General features: G+C 59.9%; 1 protein-coding gene across 6 annotated transcripts in view; it reads right to left on the bottom strand.

Moving 5' to 3' along the window:
- Positions 1–13,631, bottom strand: part of LOC119110707 (fasciclin-3) — a 63,121-nt gene that overhangs the window by 30,964 nt on the left and 18,526 nt on the right. For all 6 annotated transcript variants that reach the window (XM_037234617.1, XM_037234625.1, XM_037234642.1 and 3 more), the window contains exons 2-5: positions 3,375–3,535; positions 2,177–2,342; positions 1,216–1,545; positions 5–198 (exon numbers count right to left, since the gene is read on the bottom strand). In XM_037234617.1, coding sequence (XP_037090512.1) covers positions 5–198; positions 1,216–1,545; positions 2,177–2,342; positions 3,375–3,535 — 851 coding nt within the window. The remainder of the gene's footprint in view (positions 1–4; positions 199–1,215; positions 1,546–2,176; positions 2,343–3,374; positions 3,536–13,631) is intronic.

Raw genomic sequence — 13,631 nt, 5'->3', positions numbered from 1 at the left:
GCACCTCCTCGAGGACTCCAGAGCTGAAGCGGCGCGTCCTCAGTCTGCTCGCCGGCGGCGATCGTGCGGCCGCCTTCCACCGTCCAGGCCATGACGGTGGGGCGGGGGTTGGAGGTGAAGTAACGGTTACGGTGCCCTCCTGGTCCTGCGTGAAGCCGTACAGCGTGCCCAAGTCGCCCTCCGGACGGTACGGAGCGTCTGCCGGTGCCAGCGATCGATCAGTCAGGTCAGGTCAGATCAGTCCGGCGAAAGGCCTGGTCAGCCGGGAAAAACTGGGCCACGGGTGGGATGCACGCAGTTATGGCGCGTGCTATCGCACTTGAAGCAGGCGGGACTCAGCCTTTCAGAGCATGCGCCAGGTCATTGCCAATGCCTGGCTGCTGTTGGATTATTCACGTAAGTTCGCAGGCTCGTTATGGTGGTTTACTGACGGGTGGCCTACTACATAAGTATATTATAAGTCATTGATTTAGATTTGCATACACACCCACACACACACACACACACCACACACACACACACACACACACACACACACACACACACACACACACACACACACACACACACACACACACACACACACACACACACACACCACACACACACACACACACACACACACACACACACACACACACACACACACACACACACACACACACACACCACACACAACACACACACACACACACACACACACACACACACACACACACACACACACACACCAGCATCAAAAATGAGAAGTATATAAATGACTGTAGAAATAAATACTAAAAGCTAACTAAAAAAGTAACAAATCTAAATAAAGATAACAATAATGTAACTAGCATGACAATGAAGATTAATATAAATACTAGTCAAGTATATCGATATGGAGAGCATCGCAGGAGGGGAAGATGAGAAACCTACAAAAACGCCCCAAAGTTAGTCTCTTCTTGAATCTAACCCACTTTCGTATCAACTTTCGGGGAGCGAGGCTGGAGCCTTCACCACCTTACAACTGAGTTGGAGAACTGCACCATGGCTACTAAATATGTGTGGTACCAGCTCGTGACGCCAATTAAACACCAAACAATGAACGTTATCTCCAGTATTATATAGAAAACCAGAATTCAAATACCCAAAAATGTGATGAGCGCGAATCCCGGCGCAGCACCGATACTCCCTCCTGCCGTGCCAATGCTCCAGCACAGCAGCTCGCCGACTCACACTGCACCATGATGTTGATCGAGACCTCCTGGTTGTCCTGCTCGTCGTATCCCGGGTGGCGGGCGGCGCAGCGAAGCCCGGCGCCATCGTCCTCGCGGCTGAACTGGTACGTCAGCGTCGACCGGCTGGTGACCAGCTTCGAGCCGGGGTCCACCTCGTCCTCGACCGTGACGCCCTCGAACAGCTCGACGTCGTCCAGATACCAGAGCAGTTCAGCTTTGGGCCTGGCGTCGCGCGCCTCGCAGGTGATCGAAGCCGGCTCATCGGCGCTGGCCAGGAGCTCGGAATGGCCGGCGTGCTCGCCGCTGAACTCCACAGCCACCGGCTTCTCTGCAGCGTGGGCGCGAGGCGGGCGTCACACAGGGAACGAGACCGGGGCGGCGCACGGGGCGTCTCGGCCACCACGCGGGACACGGCACGTGGCAGCCCCACACGAGCTGTGGCGGAGGCACGTGCCGTGGCGGGCATCACACGAGCTGTGGCGGGTGTCACACGAGGCACGGGATGTGGCAGACATCACACGGGAAACAGAACGTGGGGGGTGTTGTGTGGGGCACGGCACGTGGCAGAATCACATGAAATACGGGCCGCGACCCGCCACATGAAACTCGAGCACGAGATGTGGACCCCGGCTCGAAGCTGGTGCACGAGCACCAGAAGTGAGCACAGGTCCGAACAGCCACGACACATGACTGGTGTCAAATTATTTGAACTGACCATCGCCGGCGCCCAACACAGCTATACGACGGCGCATACCATTTCACGGGATGCTTGTCGAAGTCTAAAGTAAACGAATCGCAACAGCAAGCCAGTCTATGCAAACCGACGCCTGCGACGACATTCGAAGGAAGGACTGCAATGTCTGTGTTGACAACAAAATAATGATCCATCTCCCTTCGCCATGGACTACTAGCGCATAACGGTGGTCAAGCGACCGCATCTCGCGACGAACAAGACTCACGAGCAATGATGACTTCAGCGAACTCGGCGTCCTCCTGGCCACCAGCCGCAGTGAACGGAGAACACAGGTATTTGCCGTTGTGGTCGCTCGTGACGCTCTCGATGATGATGGTGCAGTCGGTCCGGCTGGTCGGGTCGCGCGCCTTGATGCCCAGCTCAGCGGGCACCTTCAGCAAGGGAACGATGACGTCGGCACAATGGCGAGGCTTCGCCGGCGAGAGCAGCACAAATCCCGGTGATAGCCATGCGGGATATCGATATCATGGGCCGTGTGTTGGAACGCTGTTGTCACACAAAGCTAGTTGGTGACAATTTCAATTCAAAGTGATGCACCAAGCGCAAGAAGCGAACTCAAGCGCTAGCTGCACAAACACATCTAAAACGCCCTGCTCCTTCCCAAAGAGGGTGACCAGAGGCGCGGCCGGCTACGCGCAGTCTCGTGAGGCTTCAGTCCCCCCCCCCCCCCGCCCTCACTACGTCAGGGTTCAGCGCATTTGCTTAAACCACCCCATAAATGAAAATACTTCCGCTGCCTGTAACTTTATAAATGAAAATAACTCCGCTGCCTGTAACTGATCAGGGAAGTTATGTTGTATTTACGTCTCATCAACTCAATGGGCGATGACATGTCGGACCCGACAACAGTCTTTTGATGACAATGTCCGCGGAAAGTCGATTCAGTGCACACTCGACCACTGTGTTCGAAGCCTGTGCGGAACAATTTCGATGGCCAATTGATATACTATAGTCACTCGCATGCTAGGCATACCCAAAAACATCGGTGACGCTCATTGTCTGTGCCCAGTGTGTAGACGCTGGGAAAAGGGCTGGGACTCGACCACGCGACCCCAAAAATTTCAACCTTCATTGCATACCATGTTAGCTATACCCCGTAGCACATCCCAGCCGCCAACGGACAAGACAACACATGCACGAGACCAGTTCCTATTTTCCGAGATGACGTCCAGTTTTCCTTTGCAATTATCCAGCGATACTCAAAGTTCTGAATCTTCAAAAACCATGCGCTTTAAAGCTTCAGATGTCCCTGAAGCACACATCCAGCATCTGTGCAGCCCTTGTGTCCCATAACACACATATCTCCGTCAGAAAATTATCCCATAGAGTTGCATTTTGGTTTCAAACAAGACGTTACGACTGAAAAGTCCACAGTGCGCCTTGCGGGCAGCGAGCTGGCTCACGTTGACGTTGATAAACCCAGTGGCGCTCAGGCCTGGGGCGTCCTCCAATTTCCAGGCACAGTTGACCTCCTCGCGGGTGATGCACTCTAGGGTCACCGAGTCCCCCAGACGGGCCACGTTCTCCGCCCGCGGCTGAACGCTGAACAGCTGTCCGCATACTCCTGTAGGCCAGATGACACGCTCTGGTCAGGTCATGTCAAATCGGGTCAAGGCAGGTCAGGTCGGGTAGTGTCAGCACAGCGTCCTAGGAGCGTTAGAGCGTAAGACAGATATCCTGTCGTCGGCTTGGGCCAGCTTCACTCAGGAGACGATGGCGAAGGAAGCTCTGACTCGCAAAGTATGGCATCGCATCACACATATGGGGCTTAACTTTGTAGGCCTGGCTGTTATCTTGCCTCAATACAGTACGTTTGAGGATCATTCAGTTTAGAAAGTACCTGCGGTAACGAGACAAAGCGCATCAATCTGATAATTGTTGCGGCAAAACCGATTGCGAGCTGGGAAGGCAGTCAAAATTGCATTTGTATTTAGATGAACGCCGGCGGGCGTCAGCTGCGTGTCAAGCATCGTAATAGTACGCATGATGTACTCGGTTTACATTGTGGCATCCTTCACCGACTAAACAGACTGCGCTTTTTGGAATGCTCTGGCAGCTATGTTTGTCGGGTGTGTCCAAATACGCTGTAGTGTGGCAAGTTATCTTGCAAACATTAGTTGAACCTTTAGTCCCCTCTTGCCGGTCTTGCCCCTCTAGAGACACGCGCTTTAAAATGAGACTTAATAGCTTAGATCTTGGAGGGTTGCCAGAGTGTACTGACTCGATACGACAGCGGCCCACAGTGTATTACCAACATCTGTTGCAAACGTGTGGCCGCCTAGAGCTTCCAGCCAGGTGTTGCGACCACTGGGCTCCCATGACTCCGTGAAACGTGCACAAATAAACCACAGCCATAACCAAAAAGCACCCTATTCGACTCGCTTGAGTGTGAAAGCGAGAGCGAGCGGGTAGTGTCGCAACGGGCTCGGGTCGCTGTGGCGGCCGGTCAGCCAGCCGGCAGTCACCGGGGGCGAGCGGCGTCGCGCGGGCGGCGCCGTGTCGCGAGGCGTCGCCGCCGGCGCAGAGGGCGTGGTTCAGCCGGCCGGCACACCCCGCCTCAAAGGCGCGCACAGTCATCGCACGTCGAAATCGATGGGCGTCGGTTCCGGCGACGCGTCGCACTTGCGCGTAGGGGCCAAAACGCTGCGCCCGACACCGGCGGCGGGCCCAGCAGTCATCCTATGTCCACTCGTTACCACCTCCCGCCCTGCAGCTGGGTGGTCTTTCAGACGGTGCGGGCGGATATGGCGCCGCAATCCCGAAGTCTTATTCGTCGGGCTTTCCTGCAAACCAGCGCAAGTCGGTGTCGACGTGGCCGGCGCCGCTCGCGCCTCGTCGTCCGACGCCATGTCCCTGGCGCTTCGCCCAGCGACCGCTATTGATTTTGCCGGCGGCCCACGTGAGTGTGGAGGGGACTGCGCGCGACTGTGAATTCAGACTGGAGGGGACGCTCGCGCCGACGATGGCAGCCGGACATGGGCGCACCCAGAGACGTACGCGCGGCTGCCACCGCTCCCTCCATCAGCCCGGGTCTGTGACGGCGACCCGCGGCCCCCCTCCCCCCAACAGAGGGGTACGTCTGAGACGCCAGGCGCTCATCCAGCACCCAGCACCGGCGGCGTCTCCACGCAGCGGCTCAGTCCTGACCCATCCAGCACCGCCCGGCACCAGGACAAGTGGCGCCACCACGGCGGTGCCGGCCGGTGCGGAGCCAGCACCCCTGGGCGTTGGCCATTATGGCGGCGGCGCGCCGGCCGGCTGGCCGGCGCCGGTCCCTGGGAGCCTCCCACCGGTAATGGCCGCGCGAGGAAACCTCATGCAATTACGGCAGGCCCGCCGCGTCACTGACGGCGGCCGCTGACTCAGTCCGCCGAGCGCCGGCGCACAGCACGCCGAACCGCTAAAAAGCGGACATCTGAGTCACGCACGCGTCGGCTGTCGGCCTGCGCGCCGTCAGGAGATGACTGACAGGGTCACGGGCACGCTGTCGGGTCACGGACCCGCACATATCTCAGCGCTGCTGGCGAGGTCACTCAACTGACCGGGCAGAGGCCAGCCAACCCTCCAGCTCGCTCGGTCCTGCATCCGAACACGGTGGTTCGCTCTGGTGTGGTCGGGCAATATAGGCTTCGGTGATAAACAGGTGAAGCGGCGTTAGTCTATTTTCCAGGCATGTTTACAAGCCGCGGTGAGTGAGGATGATTGCGAACCAGCGCAGACAGTATTGATCTAGTGCTGAAGGCTAGCAGACTGAGTGTTGTTTGTCTGGCCACACCAAGGACGAACCTTCCGCTTGTTCAGTACACAATGGCTTTCGAACGTCATATTAGGCAACTAAGAATTAAAAGCGAACTAGTTTGTCAACAGTCAGATCTGCACAGCGCCAGCACCCCATTAAAGTTTGGTGACGCCAGGAGCGAGGTTTGCCAACAGCCGGAGTTCTGGTCCGTAGGCTACAAGCAGTAACCGGAATTCCATCATCATCATCATCATCATCATCATCATCATCATCATCCGTCATCATCCGTCATCATCCGTCTTGAAACGGAGTGGTGCTCATGAGTCGATGCTGTCCACATTCCACTTCACCGCCGACCGTCTCCGCACCCAGGTCACGCATCACTCCGGCGCGACCGGCGGTGACGTATCAATCAGCCGACTGCGCTTGCCAGCGCCGGTGGGAGCCGGCGCGCCGCTTTCGACCGCGGCGCCTCCTCCCACGGGCAAATTGCCCCGCAGCGGCCTTACCGTTCACGCAAGAACGGGCGTCCGCAGCCGGCCGGCCGGGCCCTGCCGCGTCCAGCCGGACGGCGGCGGGGCGTCATCGCCGCCGGCCGCGCAGGACGCGCGCCGCCGGCCGGAAGCGGCGGCCACCGGCTCCCAGGCTCGGGACGGCCGGACGCGCCGGGATCCGGCCGCCAGTTGGCGCCAGCGGCGCTCCGACCGGGACGGGGCCGGGATTTGGACCGGGGCTGGGGCAGGGGCCGGGGCCGGGCAGGAGCTGAAAGGGCCCGGCGAAACATCATGTGGGACGTCCTGCAGAGCAAACACTGTGTTCGCCCAATATTCTTATCGCGTTGCGGGTAGAAGTCTAGGTAAAAAGCTACAATCGCGCTGTCCAGGTGCAGCAATACCATCGTTTCACGCAGCGCAAACTAAATCCAAGAATACCCGCCAGCCAGGTAACAGCTTACTCGACACCTGCTGCCGTTCGTTCGTGTTCAGACGGCCGCGGCAGTGAACCGCGGCCGGCGGCCGTATGTCACGGCGGCGACGGTGGTCGCCAGGTGAACAATGAGGACATCCTGTGGGGTCACGGTCGGCGCGCGCGGCGTGCTCGGCTCGGTCACGGGCCGGGCGGACGCGCTCTGGCCGCGCCGGCGACGGCTTTGTTCGACGGGCGCAGCTCGGCCTCCAGGACCGGGCACCCCCGCCGGCCGGACGGCTCCGCGGCCGCACTCCGTCCGCGGCCGCTCAGCATGAGGTGGTATTGATCAAGCGGTCCGCCCTGCTGTCGCCGGCGACATGCGCGTCCGGCGCTCGACGAGTTAATTGCACGCCCCCCGGCGGCCGGCCGCCATCAAGGCAACGGCGCCCGGTGACGAGCGCGTGCCGCCACACGGACTGACGTGCCGCATGACCGAAATGCTGTGTGACTGACATGCTGTGTGAGGGCTCTCGGGTGCGCAGGACGGAAAAACTACGAAGGTCACGTGACGGGATTGTTTTAGTCGTTCGCCTAGAGCATAGTCTGCGGCTGGATATTCTCGACTACAGCTGGCTTAAGAAGACCTGCCCTTTCCGCAGCATGGCAAGCCAGCTCCATAGTTACTTGACTTAAAATATAAAAATACAGATACATGCAATGAGTTTTCACAACAGTTTGTGTCTTTCACCGCTGCTCTCACAGAACAATCTATCTAGCACGCTCTAAAAGTTCTGCGAATCCTACCATCAAAATTCACAACGCTACGTAAAACGTTAACTGCCCGGTTCTCTGCGTACGGCTAAAATGGCAGGATAGCAGAAACTTAACACGAGAACACGACATACCCACGCGTCGCGAATTAATCGAACACTTCCTTGACGCATCCGCGGTCATATGGCGCCGGGCCGCGGGCGCACCTGACCGGCAGGGGGCGCACGCGTCGCGCAGGGCCTCCTCCGACGCGTTCCGGCAGCGTCCAGCCCGGTGCGGGCACACCCGTCCGGGCCGCCGCCATCGCTGCCGCCGATCCCCAATTACCGGCTTGCGTGACGTCACAGACGGGCGGGTGACGTCACGCACCTGGCCAGCGGCCGGCCGGCGTTTGAATTTGGGCAGGCAGTGCCGGCCGGTGGCGGCTGCGCCGGATTCTCTGGGGCAAGGCCGCGGCGGGTGGGGCGGTTGGGCGCTAAACGGGCTCTGCCGTCCACAGCAAGCGAACAAATGGACAATGGAAGCAGCCGAGATCGCCCCGATCGGACAGTGGAGGAAAGGGTCGGCTAATTAAGTGTGGTGCTTCATGACCACCGGCCATATGCACTCTCATCAGGATTACATACCGAATGTGCACGTACCGTAGCAACTCTTTCAAACCCGTCTTTCCTTGGAGCAGATGCACAACCTTCGACATCACCGTCGCAATGTGCATTGTCGTCGAGCGGGACGCCGCTGCAAGCGAGCTGAGCACCTCAACTCAGCGCCTCAGATCAGCGCCTCAGCGCCTCAGCTCAGCGCCTCAGCTTAGCGCCTCAGCTCATCGCGTCGCAGTCGCGCAGACTGTTCACACACGAGCTGGGCCGTACCCCGACCTGTTCGGTCAGCACGGCCCTTCGCCGCGCCGGGCCGCTCGGCGCCCCCTCCCTCCGCCTTGCACGGTTCGGTCCGCAGCAGCAGATGCACTGCCCAGATTGCAACGGTATTTCCTGCAATGTTGCCCGGATCGGACGGGCGATTGCAGGCTGGGTGCGCTACAGCCGAGGGAAGCACGGCGCGCGCTGCCTACGGCCGGGCTTTATCACGATAGTTGTGTCTGTGCCTGCGTGGTTCGGGTCTAAGTCCCGATGTGGCAGCCTGTACCATTGGCCACGTACGCTGGCAGGTGTCGTTGGTTTGATGAAGTGCCGCCCGGTCCCCGAGATCCCAGCCTCGGCTCCAGCCCGCGTTAATGAACCGCCTTCGGACATGCGACTGACCGCCGCGGCCGGGCCCTGGGAACCAGATCAACCGGACAAACAGCCGGCCGCTCGTCGACGGGGAGGCCGAGATGCCTGAACTGATCGCACAGGACACGTCAGCCGGCATTCGGCACTGACGGCATGGCGGGTGGCATTCGGTCCGGACCGAGGCCGAGGATTCCTGCCCGCGGTATGCTGTGTAGGTGTGCGGCCTCAGCAGCCACGCTAGCTGATGCACACAGCTTTGTTTCGTGCCAAGTCTTTTCTGTGGGAAAGCTCACAAATAGACCATGGCTCGATATACGTTGCTACGGCTACGACCGCTGTGCTGTGCTTCGCTGGTTGCCGCAGTGCGTCAGCTGGCGACGGAACGTGCCACTTAGCCGCAGCACACTTGCAATTAAGCCGCAGTACATTCCAGCACACGCAGTACACGGCCGGGTGATACGCCTATGGTCCCATGTGTGGGTAAATGTGTGATGTAAATTTATTTTGCAGTGACGACTGTTGGTGATGTTGCGATAGGCTGCACAAGCTATTTAATTAATCACTGATTTTTGCAAGATGCAAGCCATTAATTACTTTGAGGCGAGATATATTTGCAAGACAAAAAGGGTTTGCCTCGTGACCCCGTGGTGCATACTTGGCTGTCTGTTCTTGTTCTCGGCAGATTAACAAGAACTGGTAACGCGGGGTGCTCCCTCCTCTGTCTTAACGACGCCATAAACAGTTCGTGAGCACCAGAAAAAAACACAAAAAGTGGCAGCATTCCAAGCTAAGAAACAGAGGCAAACCGTAAAAAAAGCAAACGCAGAGGTGGCACAGCCCAGGCGGGTATGGACCTGGCGGCAGGCATGACAAACCATATCGGAGAAAGCAAACGCAGAGGTGGCACAGCCCAGGCGGGTATGGACCTGGCGGCAGGCATGACAAACCATATCGGAGAAAGCAAACGCAGAGGTGGCACAGCCCAGGCGGGTATGGACCTGGCGGCAGGCATGACAAAACCATATCGGAGAAAGCAAACGCAGAGGTGGCACAGCCCAGGCGGGTATGGACCTGGCGGCAGGCATGACAAACCATATCGGAGAAAGCCTGAAGTAGTCATAACCAGAGCCTACTAATGACAGACCGCTAAAATAAATCACCTAAGAAACGACTAGCACTCTTTCAGTGTCAGCAAGGGTTACCAGTCACACCATATTCAAAAAACCTTGTCAAGCGAGACTTAACGACCCACTGCACTGCCAGTCCATTTTCTTAAAGCATGACTGCTTCACAGCGGGTAGTTATTCGACTTCAGACGTGCCGAGGAAGCTTCCTCGCCATGTCTGGCGGTTTTCGCTAGACGCCATGCTGCAGACCAGGGCTCTAGCCACCTTTCAAGGTGCGCCGATCGTGACTCTGACGTCACGCAAATGAGGCGTCAAATAAACAGCCCCGTTCCGGCTATCTGCGACAGATGGCGCTGGTTCAGGTCGCAGGCTTCTGCCGCGGGTGTGGCTCTCGGGAGCTGGCTGCAGCTGCTGACCGTGGGCGTGGTCCCCTCACATGGGCTTCCCGCGCGGCCACTGCTGACGTGGGCCTCAGGCACGGGCGGCGCTAGCTTTCCGCGCAGGCAGGGTCACAGAGGCGTCGCTGCGACCTCTGACCCGCCCTGTCGGCCGGAGCCGGCGCCTGTGACTGGCGGCGCTCCAGGTCAGTCTGGTGGCACCGGCGCCGGCGCAACAGAGGGGCCGCCCACGTCCCGCCTGTGAGGAAGGTCCGTGGGCGGCGGCCGAAAGGGTGAGGGCGGAGTGTGGGAAGTGTCGATTCAGGTAGAAGTGTTCGGGGTGGCTCACGCTGCGATACCAGTGTGTTTATGGGGATGTTATTGCGTAACTTTGCATGCGTAGTATTCCAGATCATCAGCCCCATAAGACGCGTCCCGTCCAATGCCAAGTGTGTGTAGAGCACAATAACAAGGAAATGGGAGATCACTCCGGCTCTGTTGCGTTATGGATTCACTCGCGTGGGGGAACGGGCGGTTTCCAGCCAGGCATGCAATATTTGATGCAGAACAAAACCATGCATGGCGCAAAAACGGATCAAGGTTGAGCCTAAGCTAGACCCTGAATCCATCGGCAAAAATCAACGATTTTCGTCAATCCGATGGTATAATTAACACGTCCCACCCAGCCCTGTTACCTCCCGGAACATGGGCACACCAGAAAGTAAAGGGAAACAAATTCACTTTCCAGTCCGTTTTCCCATGCACCGCCATACAGGTCATCGCTAACTTCTACAAAGTGTGAGGGATGGGGAGGGACGCCTCAGGCCGCTCTCCTCCCCACGCCCCGCCCCTGGCCTACGGTGACCAGAGTCGGCGTGCAACAGCCAGCGCTGCGCCGGCCGCCATCGCAGCCCAGTACCGGACGGCGCGGGCGGAGGCTCGCGTCGACTATTGACGAGCTCATGAGTCAGCGCCAGCGCCGAGCTATCGACCGTCGACGTCCGTGTCGCCGACGGCAACAGAAGCGGCGGCGGCGGCGGCGGCGGCGGCGGCGGCGCCAGTGGCAGCCCCCGGTCCCACCGGCCGGCCGCGCGGGCGGAATTTGATGGGGTTCTCTGAGGTCCGGGGTACTTCAGGGAAATTGACAGAGTGCGGCGAGGCGGATGCATGTCGCGGAGAGCCGACGATTACAACTTGGCATTGAGCTATCAACAAGAAACCCAGCTTTCAACCGCGGGGCCGTCTAGTGCTCAGACTGTGGTGAAGCCACCGCGATCCGGATGCAGGCCACAGGCTGGGTGGATCTGCGGTTTGCCGTGACCCTGGTGCTGTTCTGGGAGATGACGCACGCCTGTGTGCCGTGGATGATTCGCCCCCCTCCCCCCACACGTCCGCCGTCCCTGGGGCACGCAGGAAGACACCGACCACCGAGTTCCGGCCGTCCTTCGCTTTCAGCCGTATGACACAGAGCACGAGGGCGAGCACCGGAGGCGGCGAGATAGCAGGCTGCTTCCTCCTCGCTGAGTGCGCTCATGCCCCGAGCTGACCTATTTCGAGTTCGAGCTAGACAGCATAAATTTTGACCTAGAACTTGACTGCGCACGCTCTTGTGTGCATTCGTTAGAAACAACATGCGACTTACGCTCTCACTGGCCAAAGCCACCTCTGGTGTCGTTGAAACCGAGTCTGGGATGTAGCATGCTCGGCGGAGCTGAGTTTGTAAGGAACGCGCGCCGCTGGGCACCCCCAGCGCGAACGGCGACGCCCGGAACAGACAAAACTGGCGTCAGCAGCCATTGTCGAGGTCTTGGCGGCGGCGCTGAGTACGCCGGCTGGCAGTGGTGGCTCTGGGCCGGCGCAAACAATAGTAAACCGACAATGAAAGAAACTGGCTCAGCGCCGCGCGTGGCCCACATTCGAGGGAACAATCCCAGTCAGCGGCATTCCCACACCCGGCGAGGCGTCAGAAACAACGGCAGCATCGGGCAGCAGCGAGTCACAGCACGTGCAGCTGTGGCCTGGCCTGCCTGCTCTGCAGGGGCTCTCCCGTGCTTGGGGCACCCCGGGCGGGCTGTCTCGTGTTCGGCAGAGACAGCTGGGGCAGCCGGGGCAGCCGCAACCCGCGACAGCTGGGGCAGCCGCAACTCGCGTCGGTTCGTCCCAGGGGTGCTGCCTTGCGACTGGCAAGAACAGACAAAGGCAAACTGCGTACAGTGCATCCCGGTGTCGGTTCTGTGTCGGAGACGGGGCGGGGCAGGTAATGCAGGAAAGGGAAACCCAGGACAGGGGCGGGGCAGGCGGAGGGACAGCGCCACCGGAGCCGGAACATGGGCTGGGTCATCCGGAGCGGGGGGAGGCAGCTGGAGAAGGGACTGGGACGGCTGGGGCAGTGGCTAGAAAATTGGAACAGGGCCTAGAAAACTGAACCAGGAGCTGGGGCGGCTTGAGCAGGGGCTGGTGGAGTGTCTGTAACAGGGGTTGGTGCATTTCGAGCAGGGCTGGGGCAGACTGGGCAGGGGTTTTGGGAGGGTTTTGGGCGAGGCCTGAGGCGGTTTAACTGGGGTCAAGGGCACCCGGGGCTGGGGACCGTTTCCTCCCTTCTTGCTACTCGGCCTTCTGAGGACTGCTTACGTCTGGGTGACGTGGCGCCCGGGGCCAATGACTATGCAGCTGGGCAGGCGCCGAGGCAGCCGGCGTCCGGTGCGTCCGCCCTCCGCCCCGTCCGATGCACTTTATTTCAATTGGGTCTAATCAGCCGTTTACAGAGCCGACCCACGCCGCTCTGCCTGCACCAGGCGCGGTGCCCTGACCCGACTTCTCTCCCCACCCTCCTTCCGCCCGACCGACAACGCGTGCTGCCCCCCCCCCCCTCCCCCCCGGTGATTTGCAGGTCGTTCCACTTCCGGGGCGGTGTCTCCGCCGGTGACCGGCTCCAGAGACGCGTTCGAGCACGGAGACCGCCGACGCGGCGCCACCGGCGCCAGATCCGCTCGGCGTGTCCCGAGACCGGCGTCGGACCGCGCTCGAGCCGGCCGCCGGCATCGATTTCAGGTCGGCAGCCGTCTCGCATGTGGGTCACCCGCCTGAGCTGGCTGAGCAGCGGCGCGCGAGGGGGGGGGGGGCGACCACACCCGCTTCGGCCGTGCCGTGCGGCTGGCCACGCGCGGCGGGCGGGTTACGGCACGCAACGCCGCCAGCTAGACACACAGATGTCAGGGCGGTGCTCGCGCTATGCCTACCTGTCTCCATTCACATCACGTCTATATTGGCATTGGCGTTCGCGGTAATGGCGGATGCAGTCGCCATGGTAACGGGGGCGTCGCGCCCGGCTGGCCGCGCTCGGAGCGAGCGAGGAGCCGTGATGGGAATGACCACCGAACGCCCGTCGTCGGGAGACTAATGGATAGCCCTCCACCACCCGCTGTTTGACGGCCTAATGAGCGCCCGTCGGTGAGGTCAGTACCCGACGATTAAGGCCCTGACCGTGACAACAACAATGCATTGTTCT

The sequence above is a fragment of the Pollicipes pollicipes genome, unplaced genomic scaffold (genome assembly GCF_011947565.3).
Source record: "Pollicipes pollicipes isolate AB1234 unplaced genomic scaffold, Ppol_2.1 Scaffold_2555;HRSCAF=2994_pilon_pilon_pilon, whole genome shotgun sequence".
Taxonomy (NCBI): domain Eukaryota; kingdom Metazoa; phylum Arthropoda; class Thecostraca; order Pollicipedomorpha; family Pollicipedidae; genus Pollicipes; species Pollicipes pollicipes.
Note: the sequence above shows the minus strand (reverse complement) of the source record. Positions and strands in the feature narration are given on the sequence as shown.